Below are 23874 nucleotides of genomic sequence, written 5' to 3' on the forward strand. Positions count from 1 at the left end.
GTTCATCTTGAAAATGTGAGACTCGTCCTTTAAACTGCTCACTCTGACCTGAATGACGTTCATAATGAACAGCAGAATCGTACATGAAGACTTCGTGCAGAGTTTCTCCTCCCTGACCGACCTTCTTCCAGTCAAACAGTTTCTTTTGGAGGTTTTCTCTGGTGCTGGGGGAGCAGGGTAAAATAACATCTGTCCCTTCTGTGGAGATCACTTTGCTGTCAGCTGGAAGATAGAAACATGTGTTACTCAGTGTGTTCACCTGCAGAGGCTGAACACACACACACACACACACACACACACACACACACACACACACACACACACACCCACACACACACACACACACACACACACACACACACACACACACACACACACACACACACACACACACACACACACACACACACACACACATTTATGAGCCATTTGATAAAAAGTCAGTTTTATTCATTTTAGATCTGGATTAAATGGATTGGATGTGAATATATCTGAACAAAATTTTAAATGTCATTTTTCTTTATAGCAATACATTCTGATGTCATATCTATTATTTCTTTGCTCTCTCTCTCTAATTTTACCAGAAATGTTATTACATTGAATCCTAGTGGAGGACAAGAACACTGAATCTCAGCTGAATACTTTATTTATTTTATAAAGATCCATACATGTTTTTGTGTAAAGACATCCCTTAATGGTGTTTTTATGAGAGCACTATATAAAGGCCTATTACAATAAGATGATGATTATGGCTTAGACTGATAAGAAGAGACCTTTAGATATCTTATTTATTATATTGATCAGGTTATAATCATGTTGCAATGGGCGCTCCTTTTCTTCATAGGCTTTCTACTGATGATGCATTACTTTAGATATTGTTCTACATTTCCCTATGACCAATAAAAAGCACACTAATAATATTCTGTTTCCAGACTTCTGCATGTTTTTTCAGCCTTTTAGATGTAATTAAATTACCAAAATGACATAATGTTGTGTGAATAAGAGTGTAAGTGTTCTCACCGTTTGTGCAGGCAGACGAGTTTCCAGTCAGGAGACTGAAGAGAAGAAGAAGAGGAAGAAGAGGAAGAAAAGGAAGAAGAGGAAGCTGCTTCATCATGCTGGAGGGTTAAACTGCACACACTCCTCACACACACTCCAGCCCATCCCAATCACTTCCCATAATCTCTCACTTAAAATAGAAAGTCTTCTAGAGGTTTCTGCATCACTTCCTGCTTCAAGTCCTTCAGAATAAAATCCTATCCTCATTTTATTTGGTGAATTCTGCAAAATGTATCAGACTGACTAACAACATACAAAAAGTACTGCAACACTAACACTGAAGATGTTCATTATATAAAACACTACAATTCAACCACATATTCTCTGCATTGTTTCACCTGTACTCACCTGCAGCTTACTTTCTTAGCAGCAGCACTTCCGGTGCATTTCTCCACAATAAAAGCAGATTTAGTTTAGCACAGAATAGATTAAGAAGTTATTTTGTGATTTGGATCTTTATTATTTCACTGCATTGGTTAAATTCCCAGTAACTTGGTAATGAGGGTACAATTCTCCCAGCATGCACTGCTCACATATTTTAAGATGAAGTTCCCAAGAAGAAGTCTTCCTCCTACATTTTTTTCAAGAGTGTAAACAATGAACTACATTTGAAAGAGTGCAGAAGACACACACACACACACACACACACACACACACACACACACGCGCCAAATGGCTACCAGCCAACAGCACTACGAACATCTCCAAAATCAACACAGACTTGAACTGTTTATTTACAAAGAATGTGTTCAACAGTGACTTTGTTTAAATCCTGTCATACCACTTATTATGGAGGAAGTGAAAGTTAGATTAAGTAAATAAGGAAGATTCAAACTGGTTCTTACTCCTTCCTTACGGTGACTTCAGCCTGTTGAATAAGAACAGAGTAACAGAGGAGCAGCCATCCAGAAATCTACCGATAACATAAAGAAACATGTACACTACATTTAGAAAGTGTACTGATGTTAATGTGAAATCAGGATAAAACCATGTACTAATATATCTTAAAATATTGTAAAACAAATATTTAGTATGAGAAGTCATGTGAGGGGAAAAGCTGAATTACAAAAATGAATGCTTGATAAATAATGTCCCTTTTTTATTGAATTTTGACTTTTCTTTAATTTAAGTAATTCTCAATGGTATCTCTCTTAATGTATTGTATTTATCTACTTTCACTCAGTCTATATATTCATCATCTTTTTTACAACTGTATTAATTTTTTAAGTTTAAGTTTAAGTGTGTTTCTGTGAGCACTTTGAGCTTAGTCTCTTGTATCTTAAGTGGTATATAAATACAAATATAAATACCCTTTATTATTATTTATTATGCAGTATCTGTTAAACAACCTGTTTACAGTGTGTTTCACCTCTCTTAAAGGGGACCTATCATGCAAAATGCACTTTTGTACGTCTTTTATACATGCATATGTGTCCCCGGTGTTCCAGGGAACTCACCAAGTGTCAGAAAACACAACCCTCTCTATTTTCCTCCATACCCAAATCTCTAAAAAAGGGGCTGCAACGGATCTGATAAAAACTGATCCAGATTTGAACACTTCTATGACGTCACAGAAGTGGCGCTACGGCTATTGGGCCAACTCTCCACCTATCAGGGGAATGTGGGGTTGGGCCACGGCCGGCCATTGCCGCTCGAAAGCGCTGGAGACGCTGTAGTACATATGCCAGGCCTGTAAGTGGCGCTGTAGTCTGCCACAAAAGCAGCGAATAAGACTTCCCGCCCATAGTTACCATGGTTACCCTTCTGTTTATTCTCCGCTGTGGCTTTTTTTCTCCCTCCCCGAGGCAAGCAATGGCCGGCCGTGGCCCAACCCCACATTCCCCTGATAGGTGGAGAGTTGGCCCAATAGCCGTAGCGCCACCGTCCTGACTTCAGGAAAGTGTTCAAATCTGGATCAGTTTTTATCAGATCCGTTGCAGCCCCTTTTTTAGAGATTTGGGTATGGAGGAAAATAGAGAGGGTTGTGTTTTCTGACACTTGGTGAGTTCCCTGGAACACCGGGGACACATATTCATGTATAAAATACGTACAAAAGTGCATTTTGCATGATAGGTCCCCTTTAAGTTTTCTGTCATCTCTCTACCAACTTATTTAAGAAAGTCGTAAAATGCTCACAAATGATAATTAAAACGAGTATACAAAGGTTTCATTAAAGTGCATCTATGAAACCCATGTGAAAATATATAATTAAATATCAGTCCAAACACACAGATTGACTTGTTTCATGTTTTATTCAAACATTTGGATATAAATGGTACAGTTTAAATGACAGCATAGAAACCCTGCAGAGCATCAGAGAACATCATAATGGAGCTTTTAGATAAAAACAGTTCAAGCATCACAGTAACAGCAGGTCATCATTCAGCTGATATACTTTGGATTAGCACTTTAACAACAAGCTCGTAATAAACAATGTCAATACAAAAATATATAAAATAAGTCACATTATATTCCAGCTCCAGAGTACATTTCTTTACAGCAGCTTCAGATCAGAGAGTTTCTGTGAATGCCGTCTCTACATCCTTTAAGAACTACAAGCAGCAGGAGAGCATCTGTTAGAGGACTACAACTATGGAGCTGTTAAAGGACTACAACTATGGAGCTGTTAAAGGACTACAACTATGGAGCTGTTAAAGGACTACAACTATGGAGCTGTTAGAGGACTACAACTATGGAGCTGTTAGAGGACTACAACTATGGAGCTGTTAGAGGACTACAACTATGGAGCTGTTAAAGGACTACAACTATGGAGCTGTTAAAGGACTACAACTATGGAGCTGTTAAAGGACTACAACTATGGAGCTGTTAAAGGACTACAACTATGGAGCTGTTAAAGGACTACAACTATGGAGCTGTTAAAGGACTACAACTATGGAGCTGTTAAAGGACTACAACTATGGAGCTGTTAAAGGACTACAACTATGGAGCTGTTAAAGGACTACAACTATGGAGCTGTTAGAGGACTACAACTATGGAGCTGTTAGAGGACTACAACTATGGAGCTGTCAGAGGACTACAACTATGGAGCTGTCAAAGGACTATAACTATGGAGCTGTTAGAGGACTACAACTATGGAGCTGTTAGAGGACTACAACTATGGAGCTGTTAGAGGACTACAACTATGGAGCTGTTAGACTACAACTATGGAGCTGTTAGAGGACTACAACTATGGAGCTGTTAGAGGACTACAACTATGGAGCTGTTAGAGGACTACAACTATGGAGCTGTTAGAGGACTACAACTATGGAGCTGTTAGAGGACTACAACTATGGAGCTGTTAGAGGACTACAACTATGGAGCTGTTAGAGGACTACAACTATGGAGCTGTTAGAGGACTACAACTATGGAGCTGTTAGAGGACTACAACTATGGAGCTGTTAGAGGACTACAACTATGGAGCTGTTAGAGGACTACAACTATGGAGCTGTTAGAGGACTACAACTATGGAGCTGTTAGAATGTCCTCATTCATCCGGTCACTCTCTGAAGGACAGCTGGACAGAAGCTGAGGACTAACTGACAGCATGCAGGTGTTTCACAGCTGAGGATCAGAAGCATAAAGTAGCTCTATACAGGATTACATGAATTTATCTAAGTAATTAACATTAATCTACACAAAAACTACTGAAAGTATTTAGAGTTTAGTTTATATTAATGACATTTTTGGTCAAACTCCAAGTGACATTATCCCCTTATGACTTGATCCATTAAAATTCTTGTAACTTTTATTATTTGTTTTGTATTACTAATATCCTGCTTAATGACTGTAACCTGGAATTAATCAATATATAGACATGCAGAAAGGAAAAACGCAAACAAATATATAAAAGATAAAACACAGTGAAAGGAAATGTCTTCTTTAAAGAAATTAAGGCATTTCAATGTTTAGTTTTTTCTTAAAGTAGATTTTCTGTCACACAAAATGTCAAATTTCAACATAAACTATTAATGGCTAAGTGGATTAGTGCACTGATCTTCAAATAAGGGGAGCACTGGTTCAATGCCTACTAGAGTCAGCATGTCATTGTGTCCCTGGGCAAGACACTTCACCCCACACAGTACTGAGTGTATGCAAGTCACTTTGGGTAAAAGCGTCTAACAAGTGACATATATCATATTTTACCATAGAACCACAGCCTCCTGTTAACCTAAAACTCCCTTTAACCTCCAAACCAGCTCTTAACTCTCTGAAATGAATCAGGAGCAGATCAAATGTCCTCACATATCACAGTACAGTGTAAAACACAGACACCTCAGCACAGGTGAACTGTCTTTCTTTTTGTCCAGTAGGGTTTCATCCACAAGAGGCGGGATCTGAGAGGAATTCTTCGCTTTCTGTCATTGAATTACTTATAATACATTACATTACATGACATGTTACTTGTTAGACGCTTTTATCCACAGCGACTTACATACTCAATACTGTGGACAATCCCCACAGGAGCACTTTGGGGTGAAGTGTCTCAGGGACACAACGACATGCTGACTGCAGTGGGGTTTGAACCTGTGACCATCTGATCCCAACACCAAGGCTCTATCCACTGTGTCCCACGCCTTTAACTGCAGCATACTTTTTCTGATCTGAAGGAAGGAAAACAAAATGATATTTAAGATCCCACCTGACTTTAAGATGCTCTGGGTGTAAATACCAGCAGAATCATTATATACATTCAAAATCTGTTAATCCGGTGATGTAAACATTATTTAAACGTTACTTACGTTTGATGCAATAAACAACACCAACAACAACAAGAACCACGAGAACTACAAAAAAACCAGCGCCGAGAACTCCAGAAAGAACAATCCATCCAGTGTTCGACCCTAAAGAGAAAGGTTCATGTTACTCAGACGGTCAGAGCAAGTTGTTCTCATCAGATTAAAGCTCTCAGTCAGAGAACATCTGAAGCCGAGCTCTGCAGAGAAAACAGAGATGTTCACTCAACACACACTTTCCTCTACAAATTACACGAGGATGTCCATTTAGTTTTGATGTATACTCCAAAACATGTCAGAGGGCAATATATTCAGTGTTTGACTGCATCTGTCTGAGAGATGAAGTCCCTTTGATCTGACACATTGAAACATGTGATCATCTTATAACATGTGATGCTAGTTTGCTGATCCTCTAATGACTAAAGTTTACTGTGAGTGTTTCTACAGAGAGGTTCTGCTCCTCCTCCTGAAGAACGTCCTCCTCCCTGACTGCAGCTCAGTGAAGAGCAGATTCACATCCTGATGTTTCTACAGAGGGGAACTCACTCTGGGTTTATGCAGCAGAGCCTCCAAACACAAAGACACTTCCACTCATTCAGAAAACTCTATAAAGAACATGTAGATTCTGCTCTGAGGACACGTGGACTCACTGAGGGAAAGACTCAGGGCTCGACACACATTCACAAAGAATCAAGTCTAACACAGTTACTATTCTCTTAGCTTTCAGTTAAATATTAGATTAGTTAAAATCAGGACTATCCTGATCTCTTCTCTGATTCTTCTCCTAAAATACAAAAGAAAACATGTCAGAGTGATTGGGAAAACAAAAGAAGGAACACTGGAAACAAAATACATATCATTTATTGGTAATGTTTCCTCCAACCATCTGAAACTGACTGATGGTTAGACCCTGATGAGACCCTCGTGGTGTTGGATCTGATTCATGAGCATCTAGACTCAAACCACGATCTCTGATGTCATGTATCTGACAGCAGCTGATACTCAGATCAGATCCTCAGCTTGTGTTGATGTTGGAGTCGAGCTGCACGACACGTCTCCATGTCTTCTGTCCTCAAAGTCTCCCTGTGTTTAAAGCCAGTGAATGGAACTCTGAGAGAAAGTGAACGTGGTCTTCATGTTTCATCTCAGCTGTAGAACGTCTCAGTGATCAATGACTAACATGTTTCTAAGAACGCTGAATTCAGACTGAACTCAGAGTTCCTGTTTGTCTCCATTTGATCTGAGAGGGGAGCTGTTGGAGGGGTTTACAGTGTGTGTGTGTGTGTGTGTGTGTGTGTGTGTGTGTGTGTGTGTGTGTGTGTGTGTAACCCTAACCCTATGTCACTGATCTCAGTATTCACTACAAACTGCAGCTCTTTATTTTCTCAGCCTCTCTCAGTCTTCCTCTCATCTCTTTCATGAAGAGGAGGCTCAGAGTTTCAGATTCAACTTTCCATTCAGATTGAAACCATTTAAAACATTTAAGATATATTAAATTACACAAAAAGAGAATAGGGAGAATCTCACCACTGAGAGACACGTAGATGTGTGCAGGTTTACTCTTGATCTCCTCCTGTGAAGCTACACAGCTGTAGTTGTCTGTTTTGATGACAGTAGTTTGGAGGATCACGTCGTAGCTGCCTCCTCTCTCTGAGACCTGAGGCTCTGCAGCAGGGACCATGTTTCCAGAACTGTCCGTCCACTGGAGGAGAGGTTTAGGGAAAGCTCCATTAACTTCACATTGAAGCAGCGCCCGGTCCTTTGTTTCTTCAAGAATTAGGACATATGGTTTTGAAGCTGCACCTGGGAACATAATGGAAACAACAGATGATATACAGCTTCATAAATTAAACATTTAGATGTTTATTGCTCATCTCTTTTCTTGAAAACGGTTATTAGGTCGTGTTTAAGATGAAATAAAAGAACAGGAAATGCTCACAAAATAACTCAATTTCCCATCCCATCATTATCTGATACTTCAAACAATTCTAACTAAAGTTTGGTAACTATTAAGTTCAGTTTCTGAGTTTCCTCCTCTGCTAGCTTGTGCCTCTTAGCACATCTGCCTTCTGATTGGTTGTGCCTTGAAATGTCAGCAGTAAAAAAGGTCAAAGTTGAAATAATTCAAATGTTGTGCTGAAAATATTGTGTTCACCTGCATCCATGTTCGATATTATAGTTGATACAGTCGTATATGTCTGTCTGATATTCCAGGTTGAGTTTATCACACATCTCTCAGTCAGGAGATGATGCTCTTGTTAAACATTATGTATCATTCAGGTCAGTGAGTGGTGGAGTGGTGCTGGACTGTGACTTATATAGAAGCGATGTAATCTAGTACAACACCACCACTAACTATGATCCCAATAATAACCATGTAATGTTATCATGAAGTCAACAAACCCTGTGTGACAGTGAAGAGGTGAAGAAACCACATCTGGGCACTACATTTAGTTTTTTTGACGTGATGGTGAATACTGTATATTGTGGGTTTTTTATACCAAAGGGTCGCCGGTTCACGTCCCGATCAAACCAAATACGGAGTGTGGACTGGTACCTGGAGAGGTGCCAACTATTAACCAGTGTGTGTAACGTGAGGGAAAAAGTAATTCCTCCGTTGGGGATTAATAAAGTTTATCTTCTTTATTATTATTATTATTATTATTATTATGTGTCATGCTTCACAAAACTTCTCAATGTTCATGATGGAGAAGTTTGGCCCTCTAACTCTTGTATGTAACATGTGAGATGAGACTGCACATCATGTTCAGCTCAGTAATGAGTACGTTAATGTATAATCACAGCTGTAGAAAGTCACCATGATTAATGATTAAAGGAAACCTATCATGCTATATTTAAATGATATATTGTAGGGCCATACCTATATAAGGTATATTTATACGTTTCTGTTTTCAAAATACCAAACAGATCATGCATTTTAGCCATGCCTCATTTCGCTCTATTTGCTGTTTGCTGTCTACGGGTCTGATTCTGCTGACCACGCCCCCCTGCAGGAGAGGGTAGACGTGCTCTGATCAGCTGCTGGGCTGTCAGAAGAGGGGGAGAAAAAGAGATCTCCGTCCTCCGTGTTTTATTATATAGAGTCGTTATTTATTTGTTTTAAAGCTCAATAAATAACAAAGAAGACCTTTGACCGGCACTTTTCTAATTTTGTCCGGAAGATTTAAACTTTAACGGACATCTTGACCGGCGAAAGAAACTGAAACTGAAACTCTGCCGCACGGTCCCCTCGTTCCTTGGAAGAGGCGGAGAGGTGGGTGTTTGTCATCTGCTGGTGGACTAACCGGAGAGAATTACAGTGCTTGCCTCGACGGGGAGGGATTGCATTGAATTAAAGCAGCGGGAGCAAACGCTTGCCTCGGGGAGGGAGAAAGAAAGCCACAGCGGAGAATAAACAGAAGGGTAACCATGGTAACTATGGGCGGGAAGTCTTCTTCGCTGCTTTTGTGGCAGACTACAGCGCCACTTACAGGCCTGGCATATGTACTACAGCGTCTCCAGCGCTTTCGAACGGCAATGGCCGTGGCTGTCTCCTCCTGATTGGTGGAGTTGGCCCAATAGCCGTAGCGCCACCGTCCTGACGTCAGGACAGTGTTCAAATCTGGATCAGTCTGTATCAGATCCGTTGCAGCCCCTTTTTTAGAGATTTGGGTATGGAGGAAAATAGAGAGGGTTGTGTTTTCTGACACTTGGTGAGTTCCCTGGAACACCGGGGACACATATTCATGTATAAAAGACGTACAAAAGTGCATTTTGCATGATAGGTCCCCTTTAAATATAAAGTCTTAGGGGAAACAACAGTAGCTTCTCCTTGTAATAAAACAATGTTCATTTGAAAGGAATTCCCAAAATATAGTCAGGGATTGAGATTCCATATTTCTCCTGATTCAGTGTTTACCTCAGAGGAACCTTTAGGTCGTTTATTAACTCATTGCTTGGTTCCAGAACTTGTGATTAGACACCGACTCTTAATACACTAACGTTTTACACACATATAGGGTATTTAAAAGCACGAGCAGCACCCGTTGTGTAATCAGAGTTTTTTAGTCAGTGATACATTCAGTGGGTTCCTTTATGAGGTTCACCTGTACAACATGAAGTTTAATTTATGATGCCTATAGAGTTTTTATTTGTATGTAAATAAGGGACTCAGTGGCTCAGTCAGTAATTTGTAGTATTGAATATGATCAGAATGAAAAACATGTCAGTACATTTTAGATATTAGTGATTTTCAGGAAAAGAGCATCCTCAGGAGGCAGAAAGAAGAGGTTTTTAGGAGTAAAAGCTAAGCTCCACTTCTCAGTGACCAATCGATCTGAAACACTGGAGCAACAAGCATGAAGCTAACCATCAGAGTGACTTCACAAATACTGTATTAGTGTATTATCAGAGTTAATGTACATGCTCCTAAAGGTGAATTCATTTTTCCTTTGTGTTTAGTATGAACACACATTAAATATATTTTTTTTTAAAACACACGAGCAATTAAAATGATATCTCACCATTTAGAAGCACGTAGATGTGTGCAGGTTTACTCTGATGGTTGATCTCCTCCTGTGAAGCTACACAGCTGTAGTTGTCTGTTTTGGTGACAGTAGTTTGGAGGATCACGTCGTAGCTGCCTCCTCTCTCTGAGACCTGAGGCTCTGCAGCAGGGACCATGTTTCCAGAACTGTCCTTCCACTGGAGGAGAGGTTCAGGGAAAGCTCCTCGAACCAGACACTGAAGCAGAGACCAGTCCTTTGTTTCCTCAAGAATTGTGACAGACGGCTCTGAAGCTGTACCTGGGAACATAATAGAAACAACAGATGATAAACAACTTTATAAATGAAATATTTTGATGTTTTTTGCTCGTCTCTTTTCTTGAAAATGGTTGTGAGATCATGTATAAGATTAAATCAAAACCCAAGAAGCCCTGACAATAAAAGACTCAATTTCCCATCCCATCATAATCTGACATTTCAAACAATTCTTCTTAAACTTTGGTAACTATTAATCTGCATTCACATGATTTGCTCTTTGCTTATTGCAGGTTGTCCTCAGAACTTTGTGGTGAAAACAGTTAAGTTCAGTTTCTGAGTTTCCTCCTCTGCTAGCTTGTGTCACTTAGCACAGCTGTTCTGATTGGATGTGCGTAGAAAGGTCAAAGTTGAAATAATTTAAATGTTGAGCACAGAGCTCGGCAACACCAGAAACACAAAGTCAGCACAGAGCTGTTCACCGTGAATCATGAACGCAGATTTATGATACGATAAACTTTATTGTCCCTGTAAGGACATTTGTTCTGACTCCATCCTGCAGGTCCACAGGAGATAGAAATCATACATACTACCTAGTACTAGGGTTGCAAAGGGGCGGAAAGTTTCCGGTAAATTTCCGGAAAGTTTCCATGGGAAGTTAAGCTGGGGAATTTTGGAAATATTCGATGCAAAATTAAACAAAAAAACATGACATTTCAACAGATTTTTTTTAAATAATTTTTTTTAAGTAGAACAGAACAAGTTTTAATTATTTTATTGAACAATTATTTGTTTCATTGAAGAACGAAAACAGGAATGTTGAATTAAATGTTACTCATCCCCCCCAACCCCACTCATTAAAAAATGAACAAAAATGCACCCCCATCCAAAAATCCCCACAAAGTCCCATTCAAAATGTTAAATGAAAACTTTATACAAATGGATAAAAACAAATTGACTCAAATTCTGGGGTTATTTTTTCAGAATATTCCAAATTCAGAAAATAAAGATATTTTTACAAATCAAGTCTATGATTCAAATGTGCAGGAACCAAACCAAGACTATTGAATGTATTTAACATGTTTCCATTTTAATGATGTGTAATGAGACCATCCACTAGTCTTCAGATTCAGGACTCACCTTCGATCTTTTCCTCTGTTCTGTCCTTTAACGTTATAAAGCGCGGAGGTTGCAGACGACCCGAGATTTACATTAAAAACGAATAAACAACTAAACTACATCATTTAATATTATTGTACAAGTCATTACAGACAAATTATACATCGTTTGAAACCTTAAATCTTCGTTTTTTCAACGGATTTAAGAATCTAATTTTTGCGTTTTTTAAAATGTAAACAGTCGCGTGTTACTTTACGGCAGTAAACCGTTAGCTCCTTAACGGCTATGCTGTCAAGCCGCAGTTAATATGTATTTAAAACACCAAAAACACATACATGTGGAGAATAATTACTCGTTTTAAAGAACAAAGGTTAACCGATTACATTTACCTCGTTTTTGTTTAATCGTCAGTCAGAAATAACGTGAATAAATGTCAATTGTGTCCCTCGTTTAGTTTTAGCTCCGCTCGTTAAACTTCCAAAAGAACTTTTCTTCTGTCAATTTAAAGTATCGACAAAGTATTCAACCAATGATGTTCGGTATCTCTGAAATCAGTAAACGCCCCCGAACAAAATGAACCAATCGCCATCTTTCTGCGAACTAAAGTGACGTCACTAACGGCCCTTTAACTCAATCAGCCAATCAGAGGCGAGCTCTTTGACGTGCGCGGCATGTGTTTCTTATTGACAGCTACTTTCATCCAATGGTAAGCCAGCATTCTGAAAACACGGTGAGCTTGTAGCCAATTATATTACCTGCTGACCATATATGGAAGTGAATGTAGCTGGACTGTCTGTGGCGGTAGGAGACCCACATAACAGAGAAACTTTACTTATATGTTCATGGAGGCAGGATTTAATGATTATAAATATTTAAATATTTATTAAAATGTTAACAACATCATTTTATGGTTAGATCTAAAACTTATGTTAATTTTTTTATAATTAAAAAGAGATTTGTTATTATTGTTTGGTAACTTTAAATAAGTTTAGTAGAGCTATAGAGTCCTCTGCTGGAGGTGATCTGTATTGCACTTTCTAAAATATCTCAGAGCCACTTATGTCAATCAACTTAAAACTTTGAACAGACATTAAACACAAGTTAAGGTAGATATCCTGTAAATATCAGCCTGATGGCTCTTATTATGACTGATTTACTGTATTTAAAATACGAAATAAAATGATAATCACAACAAATGATTTATTTTTTCCATGAATTCCCTCCATGCACAACCTGTGTTAGTGCTACAAGGAAGACGAACACACTGCATGAAAGCTTAGGGATTAATTAACAATGAGGCAATGGATATATTTCAGTACCTCAAGACCTTGGAAATAATAAGAGGTTCACATTGGAGCATATAAAGAGGCATACATGTGCATAACTGTGATAAGCCTCAAGAGGTTAAGATAGGATCTGAAAGGCAAAAAAACAGGAGTGTGTTACAATTCTTGGATGATATTATCAGCTGTCCTCAGAAACGTGTTATACAACAAATATGTACTATCTTAATCTTGAAAAGAAGCACCATCTCAGATTTAGCTTGTTTGTGTCAGTCCTTACAGAAACAGTGTCTGCTGGACAGTAACATGAGAACATGTTTCACTAATATGGCTGATGGTTATCCAACAGTGTGTCTGTTTATTAGAAGACAGAGCAGATGAACATTGTCTCACAGGAGAATGAATGCTGCAGGTGAGACTTGTACATGAGATTTGTTTATTTCTGTATATAAGAAGGCTTATTTACTGTCTTATGAGAATACTCACCAACAATGAGCTCAATGCAGAATTTTTCACTAGGCTGTAGACGTGGAAAATCGCAGGTGTAATTTCCACTGTCGATCACCTTCGTCTTCTTGATGATGATGGAGGCGTTTCCGTGCTTCAGTTCATCTTCAAAATGTGAGACTCGTCCTTTAAACTGCTCACTCTGACCTGCTTTAATACCATCATATTGAACACCAGAAGCGTACAGGAAGACTTCGTGCTGAGTTTCTCCTCCCTGACCGACCTTCTTCCAGTCAAACAGTTTATATTGGAGGTTTTCTCTGGTGCTGGGGGAGCAGGGTAAAATAACATCTGTCCCTTCTGTGGAGATCACTTTGCTGTCAGCTGGAAGATAGAAACATGTGTTACTCAGTGTGTTCACCTGCAGAGGCTGAACACACACACACACACACACACACACACACACACACACACACACACACACACACACACACACACACACACACACACACACACACACACACCACACACACACACACACACACACACACACCACACACACACACACACACACACACACACACACACACACACACACACACACACACACACACACACACACACCAGTTTATGGGCAGTTTGATAAAAACTCAGAGTTGTATTCTTTTTAGTTCTGGATGAAATTCATTGGATTCAAAAACACTACAATACAAATATCCGGCAACACTGCTTTTTGTTAGATTGCCATCCAAATATGACGGTGCACCTTTAAAATAAAACAATAAGAAGATATGATATGCAACATTTACACTTTGATATGTCATTAGCAGCCTTTAGCTCAGCAGAGATGACTTTTGGTAAAATCAGAGCTGTTTAAAAACATTTCAGATTTTTTTTTTTCGAAGCCTCTCGTTAACACTTTAAAGAAATATGAACCTTACGTGACATACACATGTGAACATATTGAACACAATGGATGAATGCAAGGTTCAACATTGATCCCAATAGTTTTATATTTTGTGATGAAGAATTATTCTTCCTCTGTCTTCATAGAAATACTTTCTGATATCATATATGTAGGATTTTGTTCCTCACTCCCATTTTACCAGAAGTTATTACATTGAATCCTATTTGAGGAAAAGAACACTGAATCTCAGCTGAATACTTTATTTATTTTATAAAGATCCATACATGTTTTTGTGTAAAGACATCCCTTAATGGTGTTTCTATGAGAGCACTATATAAAGGCCTATTACAATAAGATGATGATTATGGCTTAGACTGATAAGAAGAGACCTTTAGATATCTTGTTTATTATATTGATCAGGTTATAATCATGTTGCAATGGGCGCTCCTTTTCCTTATTGGCTTTCTACTGGTGATGCATTACTTTAGATATTGTTCTACATTTCCACATGAACAACAAAAAAGAAGCCTAATAATATTCTGTTTCCAGATTTCTGCATGTTTTTTTAGCCTTTTAGATGTAATTAAATTACATAAATGACGTAATGTTGTGTGAATAAGAGTGTAAGTGTTCTCACCGTTTGTGCAGGCAGACGAGTTTCCAGTCAGGAGACTGAAGAGAAGAAGAAGAGGAAGAAGAGAAAGCTGCTTCATCATGCTGGAGTCCTCTGAGGATTAAACTGCACACAGTCCTCACCAGTGGCGAGCCGTGACTTTTATACACACACACACACACGCACGCACGCCGCACGCACGCACGCACGCACGCACGCCGCACGCACGCACGCACACACACACACACACACACACACACACACACACACACACACACACACACACACACACACACACACACACACACACACACACACACTACAGTAATGATGCCAAATGGCTATCAGCCAACAGCAGCAAGGACATCTAAAACATCAACAACTGTTTATTTCCAAAGAAGGTGTTCAACGGTCACTCTGCCAGTTGAGCCCCGAGGCTGTTTTTCAGGTCTCAGCCTCGAAAATGACATTCCCAGAACAAATGACCATATCTTCCCTTCTAAAAGGGGTAAATTAATAATCTTTTTTCTCAAAGTAATGATAAACCTGTGAGTTGGATGTAGAAAAGTCAGAATCAATATAGAATTTTTTTTATTTTAAAGTAAACTCAGATTGAACATAGTAAAAAAATGTAAATTATAGTGTCCGTCCAAAAAGAAAACATTACTTATTGTGAAAACCACCCTTGAATGATGGGATCGGAGACTAAAAGCTTTAGGAATCCAAACTATAACATATAATAAGTACCCTGTATCAAGATTGATGCAAAACAAGTGACATTTGACCTTTTTAGAGAGGTTTAAAAAACCCACTTCTGGGGTCATTTGGGTGTATTTGCCATATCTCTGGCCCCCCTCGGTCGATTTTGATGATTGACACCTGTTTTGAACCGTTACGGCCCGTCCACACGGCGGCGTGCGTTGAAGCTTGCCGGTGGGCGTGTGTGAAGCTTGGGGATTTCTCGCGAGCAAAGCGACCAACAACCAATCACATGAATCTCCCGCCCCCGACATACAAAGCAAAAAAGCCCGAAGTAAACTGGATATAAACTCCCCAAACAGGCGAAAACCTACCACTGTCTCTGCCACCTCCCTCCATGCCTGGCTCCTCCAGTTTGTATCCCGGTAGATAAAGAGGGACTGGTCGTATAGGACCGGGTGATTCCCTACTGCTATAATTATTTTATCCTCCATTTTTTGGAACATGAGGAAATGACCTGCGGTATGTCTCTCCCAGCATACACGCGGTTTGATTGGCTAGCGCTTGTACTGTCAGATTTGCATAAGCGGGATTTGATTGGCTGACGCCTCCGTCGAAGCTTCAAAAGTTGAACATTGCTCAACTTTTGCAGCGAGCACCGCGAGCAACGCGTAGCGACGCTCCCACAATGCAGTTCAGTGAAGCGTGACGTCACCCCATTCAAAGTGAATGGACAGAAGCGTTGAAGAGTCAACGCACGCCGCCGTGTGGACGGGCCGCAACGGCCCGTCCACACGGCGGCGTGCGTTGAGAATCGAGGGGAAGTTCCTAAAATCCATCTAAACATTACCCATTGGTGAATGAGTGATGCGTAGCCAGAATGCCCAAAACCGGAAGCTGGGTTGTAGCTCTCATAGGAGCTTGATATGAAATCTCAGTTTTTGACATAAATGCTATGATGGATTATCAGTAATCATTTCAAAGTGACAGACACATTGGATTAACCTATGGATTAACCTTCAGCAGCGTTTTTATCGTTTTAATGCCATTGAACACAACTTTTGATCAGAAAACAGCAAAGGTAAGACATATTGCCGTAAAGCTAAGTTGTGTGTTGTCTGGTTTCGCATTCGCTGCGGTGAGTTTTGGTCGTACAGCAGTGGCGAGCCGTCAGGGCCCTCTAGGCCCTCTGTGAGGGCCTAAGATATTCTAAAAAATAATATTTAAAAACATTTAAAAAATATATATTTTTTTTTAAATATATATTTTTTTAATATTATTTTTGTTATATTTTTCATTAGTTTTACCGAAAAAAAACTTGATTTAATTGTATTTAAAATAACATTTCCAAAGAAATAAATCCTTTGAATCTGCCTGTTCAGTCTCTGTTCAATGTGAAGGGTTACATGAAAGAAGCTCGTCTGGCCCTCTCTGCGATTCACAGAGGGTTGCTATAGTAACTGAACGAGTGAGTAATGTCAAATGACAGTACAATTGACCAATCATATCTTCCCTCTAAATGGGTGGGTTTTATTATCGCGGACTTTATGACAAGTTCCGCCCGCTGTGAAGCTTTTCTTGTTTCCATAGCAACAACAACTTCCTGTCAACAGCGTGAACTCGCCTTCAAAATAAAAGCATGCCAAATTACACTTAAGACATACAACTGTAACGAAAGTAACAAACACAATGCAATATCATTTTCAATGTCAAAGAACACACATTGGGTTCACAGGTGTTGTTCTGTGTGGTAGAGGGTCGCTGTCATTGATGCGTTTTGCACCCTGGGCCGTTGTTTTGATATTCCGCTGAAGTATACGCTGTGACGTAATAACTCTTTTTTTTTCTATTTTTCGAGGGAAGGGGTGGGGGTCAGAGGGCCTAGGTATAAAGCTCACGGCTCGCCACTGTCGTACAGTGATGATACTTATACCTCTGGAATCTGTGGAATATCAGCTTTCATGTGATATCTTTGTGCAGATCCGATGAGTAATACAATATTTCTACCGTGAGTTCTGTGCTAAGTGCGTTAGCATTTTTTAGCTTAGTGCTAATTCAGAGGCTTGGTGGGGGGGACCGTGCCGCGCCACACTGATTGCGCCACATAAGCGCATAGGTGCGCCACATTTGTGGCTCAGTTGAGGCTCCCTCCCCAAGATGAGGCCCCCTCCGGCGATTTATATATATATATATATATGATTAATTTTGTCAACATTGGACCTTGACACCGTCTACATAGCTATAGTGAAATAATATAATATAAAACATTAAGCCTCTTTGATTTAATAATCGGAGCTGCCATCTCATATAACACACACTTCCTTATTTATCTTTGAATAATAATAATAATAACGTAAAAATAAAGACAACTATACTACGGTCCTTCGGTCCTGAGATTAGCGCCTGTAGGCAGGCTCCATGGACCTGTCAGCTCCGGACAGCGCAAAATTACATATATGAAGCACTACGTCATGAATGCAAGGGGCGTCGCCTGGACCTGGAAACATTCGGGGCTTAGCCCACAGTGGAATTTTCTACTGCAACACTCCCCACACGCACACACACAGTACACCCTGTGGACCCTGTTACAATGAAGGCTCGATAATCAGCTCACGGCGTTTAGGCAGGGGTAAAGTGCTATTTTTGATGAGTGGGGGGCGGACCTCACCTCCTCTAGGGGGGTCCGGGGGCATGCTCCCCCGGGAATATTGAAGTTAAAAGCATCAATCTGGTGCACTTTGAGAGCAAAATGAAGAGATCTATGGATACATCTCTCAACATCCATATGAAACAGAACTGTAAACAGATTTTCTTTTTCTTTATGGATATTTTACTAATCACAGACTTTAACTGTTTATTTCCAAAGAAGGTGTTCAACAACGGTTACTCTGTTAAAGTACGTCATACCACTTATTATGGTGAAAGAAATATTTAGATCAGGGAAACAAGGAACTGGTTTTTATCTGGATTCTTGTTTATTATTTAATAGTTGCTTCTACAGTGAATAAAGTGAAAATAAATCAATTGCTCACAAATAATAATAATTACAATGTATAAAAGCTCTAAATTAAATTACATATTAGTGACATTATAGTGCACCTAAAGATTCCTATCTGTCTGTTTGTTAGACTTGTTTTAAATAAAGATAAGTTAAAGTGTTTCTCAACCTGGAAATAATTGCTAAATAGAGATTATTTGAGAATCCGACAAATGAACAATGTTAACTTTTTGGTGTCTTTTAAGATCTAAAATGTGAAAAAATCAGGAAAAGAATCTGGAAAAAAATCATGTTTTATTCAAGCATTTGTTTGTAATAATAAAGTTTAAATTACAGCAAATAAACCCTGCAGTGAAAACACACATGAGCTTACAGACAGAAGCTGTTCAATCATCACAGTAACAGCTGTTTATTGTTCAGTGTAGCTGATACACTTTGGATTGGCACCTTAAGAAATTAAATTACACACAACATGCCGTTGGAACTTGTTCTGCAAATGAACAAGAAGTCATCTTTGCCACACCTGTGTTTCATTTCTGGGTAATATGTGCTACAGAAAGTGAGGTGTTGCAATATCCTGGATCTGCTTTTGAAAATAATCAGAATCAGAAACAGGTGTATTACCAGGTAGGTTAACACATACGAGGAATTTGACAAGTGAAAGAATCACTTCTGCAGAAAAAGCTATTTCATCTTACCTCAGAAAGGCTGAAAGGTAAAGCAGTGAAAATATCTTAAAATGTTGTACACGTTGTCTAAGGCAGGGGTTCCCAACCTTTTTCACGCAGAGACCCCCCAAATGACTCCTGTTGGAAGTTGCGCCCCCCCCCCACACACACACACACACACACACACACACACACACACACACACACCACACACACACACACACACACACACACACACACCAGTTTATGGGCAGTTTGATAAAAACTCAGAGTTGTATTCTTTTTAGTTCTGGATGAAATTCATTGGATTCAAAAACACTACAATACAAATATCCGGCAACACTGCTTTTTGTTAGATTGCCATCCAAATATGACGGTGCACCTTTAAAATAAAACAATAAGAAGATATGATATGCAACATTTACACCTTGATATGTCATTAGCAGCCTTTAGCTCAGCAGAGATGACTTTTGGTAAAATCAGAGCTGTTCAAAAACATTTCAGATTTTTTTTTTCGAAGCCTCTCGTTAACACTTTAAATGAATATGAACCTTACGTGACATACACATGTGAACATATTGAACACAATGGATGAATGCAAGGTTCAACATTGATCCCAATAGTTTTATATTTTGTGATGAAGAATTATTCTTCCTCTGTCTTCATAGAAATACTTTCTGATATCATATATGTAGGATTTTGTTCCTCACTCCCATTTTACCAGAAGTTATTACATTGAATCCTATTTGAGGAAAAGAACACTGAATCTCAGCTGAATACTTTATTTATTTTATAAAGATCCATACATGTTTTTGTGTAAAGACATCCCTTAATGGTGTTTTTATGAGAGCACTAGCAATAAAAGGCCTATTACAATAAGATGATGATTATGGCTTAGACTGATAAGAAGAGACCTTTAGATATCTTGTTTATTATATTGATCAGGTTATAACCATGTTGCAATGGGCGCTCCTTTTCCTTATTGGCTTTCTTCTGGCGATGCATTACTTTAGATATGGTTCTACATTTCCACATGAACAAAGGTTCCCAACCTTTTTCACGCAGAGACCCCCCAAATGACTCCTGTTGGAAGTTGCGCCCCCCCCCCACACACACACACACACACACACACACACACACACACACACACACACACACACACACACACACACACACACACACACACACACACACACACACACACACACACACACACACACACACACACACACACACACACACACACACACACACACACAAGTAGTAATACATATCCCGCGTCCGTAGCGCCCCAGACGAGAGAAGGTACACGGGCAAGGCCAGGCAGGAAACATGTGACTTATCAGTAACTTTAGACATCGTAACACAATTTTAAATGAGATTTTATTGTAGATTATACATTTTACTGATACCAATTATATAATATTTACCTTGTTCATTAAAAATAAATATATATATTTTTTAAAATATATATATATATTTTTTTTTTTTATTTTTTTTTTATTAATATGGGAAGAGGTGGGGCGGTGCCCCTAGCGCCCCTATGGACCGGCCGCCACTGACAAGTAGCCTACTTCGGGGTGTTTCATTCAAGCTCTGCTCCGTGTGTGTCTGTGTGGCACGACTCGAGAGAGAGCAAGATTGTTGTTGCTGCGCTAACCGATATTAGAAGCTGTTTCTACAACTGAGTGAAAGGAAAGTCGTCTCCTGTCAGATAACGTCAGCTCAGTGAGGTAAAGGACTCTCTCAGTGTTTAGATAGTTAACTTTAGTCTAAGTTATCTCAGTGGATCTCAAAACAGTTTGATCACCATTTATGTTAACAAGTATTTCCGAGGCACACTTCACATGATCATTATAGTTATAAAACAATAAGAGAATAAATGAAAAACAGGTATGAAATACAATATGACAGTAAAACAAGAATACAGTTTAAAAAGGGGAGTGATTAGTCAAATATCCATAAAGAAAAAGTAAATCTGTTTACAGTTCTGTTTCATATGGGTGTTGAGATGTATCCATAGATCTCTTCAGTTTGCTCTCAAAAGTGCACCAGATTGATGCTTTTAACTTCAATAATAATTTAAAAAAAAATCTTCTCCGATATGCCGTGAGCTGATTATCGAGCTTTCATTGTAACAGTCGCGGGTGTAGCTGTATGTGCGTGTGGGGAGTGTTGCAGTAGAACATTTCACTGTAGCCCATAGCATTAATGCAACCCGGTATCACGGCAAGACGTGAACATGTCACGATCTACCATGCTGGGAGACGTGAATATGTCACGGTTTCGTCCCTTCAAACGTGACAGTTACACGGTATTGTTAACATGGCCCAACCAGTGGAGAAATACCCGGAAGTGCCAAGCAAATGGTCTACCGCGCCTATTGGTCGGTTTTTATTGTCAAAATTAGATGTTTTTAATTTATTTTTTAATCATCACACTTGATTTCGCCAATTTTCTTGTTGCCCTAGCTGGTCGACACCTCTTTTAGCAGAAACAAAGGCTACATTAATGTATTAAATCGATGTTAATCCATGTGTGTGGAGGCGAGGATGTGGAATTAACGGACGTGACGTTGTGCGATTGCGTTGCCAGGCAACCCAATTTACAAACTCTTCAACTACAACCCTAATTATATTTTAAAACATTTTAGAAGGCCTCACGAAATACTTTAATGTAAATTAAAATGTAAATGTGAAGGGATGTGTGTAATGTGATGATTGACATTATTCACCCACGGATCTATGGGTTGGGGGTATTGTTCCGCACGGACATTTTAGTTAAACGGACTTACTGTTGATGTGAAATCCGAAAAAAATACGTTATACACCATAACGGTGCACAGCTGATATAAAAGGACTTGTCGTTTTTAAAGATATTACTGATTTTCTTTGAATATAAGAATGTAAATACTGAGTTGAGAGAATAGCCAGGGGATTTGGGTGATGGGAGACACATCTATGGATTCAGAATTTCAATAGCTTACTGTTAAATGACAGATATACCTTTCTGTCTGTGATGTTTTACAAATCAGATATTATAAGTAAAACATGTGAAATAATATAGCAATATCCTGTACAATTATGTGAAAACATGAATAAAACTACACATCTTCAGATGTTATACATACACAAGTGTCCTACACTAATAATACAAAGTTATTATGGCTGTGTGCACCTTGTGTGCACCGCCTAGTGGTTAAAGCACGTTATTGAATTAGTTGTGTATATGATATGTCAATGATCCTTAGAAAATCTTGAAATCTTGAAAGGGATATGCAAAATAGCCATTATATACAGTCTTTAATTAACTATTAGTAGAGAATAACGAGTAATGAATATACTTTATAGGGATCTGCAGATAAATGTTTAGTCTTCTCAAGCAGCAACTATCAAATATCTCTCCTGATTGTTGGCACTTGACAATCACCTTTCCCTGAATTTTACTCAGGTGTAACTAAAGCCTGATTTAAGGGTTGTTTATATTTCACATCATTAATCAGAATCTGCAAAGTAACTAAAATAAATGTAGTGGAGTAAAAATACCAGGTTAACCTCTGAATTGTAGTGGAGTAGAATTGCTGTTTTGTTTAGCAATGGATATTGAATATGGAATAAAGGTTTTGACAAGGCCTGGTGTAACAATAATCAAAAAGGACATTAAAAGAGCTCCAGATGTTAATGATCTAAACAAAACAGCACACCTGAAATGTATTAAATACTTTATTAAGGGCAGTGAATTAGTTTTTTCTGTATGTTTTTCAAATCAGTGTTATACAGTAAGTGTCATAGACAGTGTTACATTGCTATTATTATCCTTAAAATATATATTATAAAACAAAACCATTTATGATCTTTTTTTTTGGGTGGTTTACTAATGACAGTTAATTCTGTTTCTGCTATTGATGGTTTCATTTTTGTGAAAAATAATAAAATAATAAAATTCAATAACGTGCTTTAACCACTAGATGTGCCTTTCTATCAGCTGTGCACCGTTATGGTGTAAATACAGCCTATCTACCAATTGGATCAAATATAAAAGTCAGCCGAATTAGTATTGATACTGCAAGGAGACGTATTGTGTGAAAATAAATGTAAGATGTTGTTTAATTGCGGATATATTTATGATCCACGTCACGTTTTCAGTTTTGGCGGCAGTGCTTCCTGTTTGTCCAGAAGTCTTCTCATCAGGGCTCTATAAATACAGAACTACGGCAGATATGTCATATTTAATGCAGCCGAACCGTGTATTACAATGCCGTTATGTGATGACCTCCAAAGAGAAAAGCAAGCAAACTCGGAATAAAGTATTATTTTATTTTTTTTAAATGTTTTCGGATTTCACATCAACAGGAGTCCGGTTAACTAAAATGTCCGTGCGGAATAATACCCCCAACCCATAGATCCGTGGGTGAATAATGTCAATCACCACATTACACACATTCCTTCACATTTACATTTTAATTTACATTAAAGTATTTCGTGAGGCTGTCTAAAATGTTTTAAAATATAATTAGGGTTGTAGTTGAAGAGTTTGTAAATTGCGTTGCCTGGCAACGCAATCGCACAACGTCACGTCCGTTGATTCC

The 23874-nt window shown here is 38.8% G+C and overlaps 3 protein-coding genes across 3 annotated transcripts in view; all 3 read right to left on the bottom strand.

Annotated features, from left to right (window-relative positions):
• Window positions 1-23874, bottom strand: part of LOC117475663 (nuclear factor 7, brain-like) — an 863632-nt gene that overhangs the window by 181791 nt on the left and 657967 nt on the right. The window lies entirely within an intron of this gene.
• Window positions 4759-23874, bottom strand: part of LOC117475662 (butyrophilin-like protein 2) — a 54924-nt gene continuing 35808 nt past the window's right edge. Inside the window, exons 5-9 of the mRNA XM_034121987.1 lie at window positions 11693-11717; window positions 10316-10597; window positions 7320-7595; window positions 5799-5900; window positions 4759-5660 (exon numbers count right to left, since the gene is read on the bottom strand). Of these exons, the coding sequence (XP_033977878.1) occupies window positions 5614-5660; window positions 5799-5900; window positions 7320-7595; window positions 10316-10597; window positions 11693-11717 (732 nt within the window). The 3' untranslated portion in view covers window positions 4759-5613. The remainder of the gene's footprint in view (window positions 5661-5798; window positions 5901-7319; window positions 7596-10315; window positions 10598-11692; window positions 11718-23874) is intronic.
• On the bottom strand, window positions 12611-15091 carry LOC117475675 (immunoglobulin superfamily member 11-like). The gene is made up of 3 exons (XM_034122004.1): window positions 14946-15091; window positions 13441-13785; window positions 12611-13087 (listed from the first exon to the last, which is right to left on the bottom strand). The coding sequence occupies exons 1-3, from the start codon at window positions 15022-15024 to the stop codon at window positions 13068-13070; spliced, it is 444 nt and encodes a 147-aa protein (XP_033977895.1). The 5' UTR covers window positions 15025-15091; the 3' UTR covers window positions 12611-13067.

This window comes from Trematomus bernacchii, unplaced genomic scaffold (assembly GCF_902827165.1).
Source record: "Trematomus bernacchii unplaced genomic scaffold, fTreBer1.1, whole genome shotgun sequence".
NCBI lineage: Eukaryota > Metazoa > Chordata > Actinopteri > Perciformes > Nototheniidae > Trematomus > Trematomus bernacchii.

Excerpts from the sequence above, each read along its gene's own strand:
- LOC117475675 (XM_034122004.1), bottom strand. The coding sequence starts at position 15,024 with ATGATGAAGCAGCTTTCTCTTCTTCCTCTTCTTCTTCTCTTCAGTCTC. Across the intron at positions 13,786-14,945 it reads CTCGTCTGCCTGCACAAACG|CTGACAGCAAAGTGATCTCC; the intron begins GTGAGAACACTT and ends TCTATCTTCCAG. Across the intron at positions 13,088-13,440 it reads CTGCATTGAGCTCATTGTTG|ATCCTATCTTAACCTCTTGA; the intron begins GTGAGTATTCTC and ends TTTGCCTTTCAG.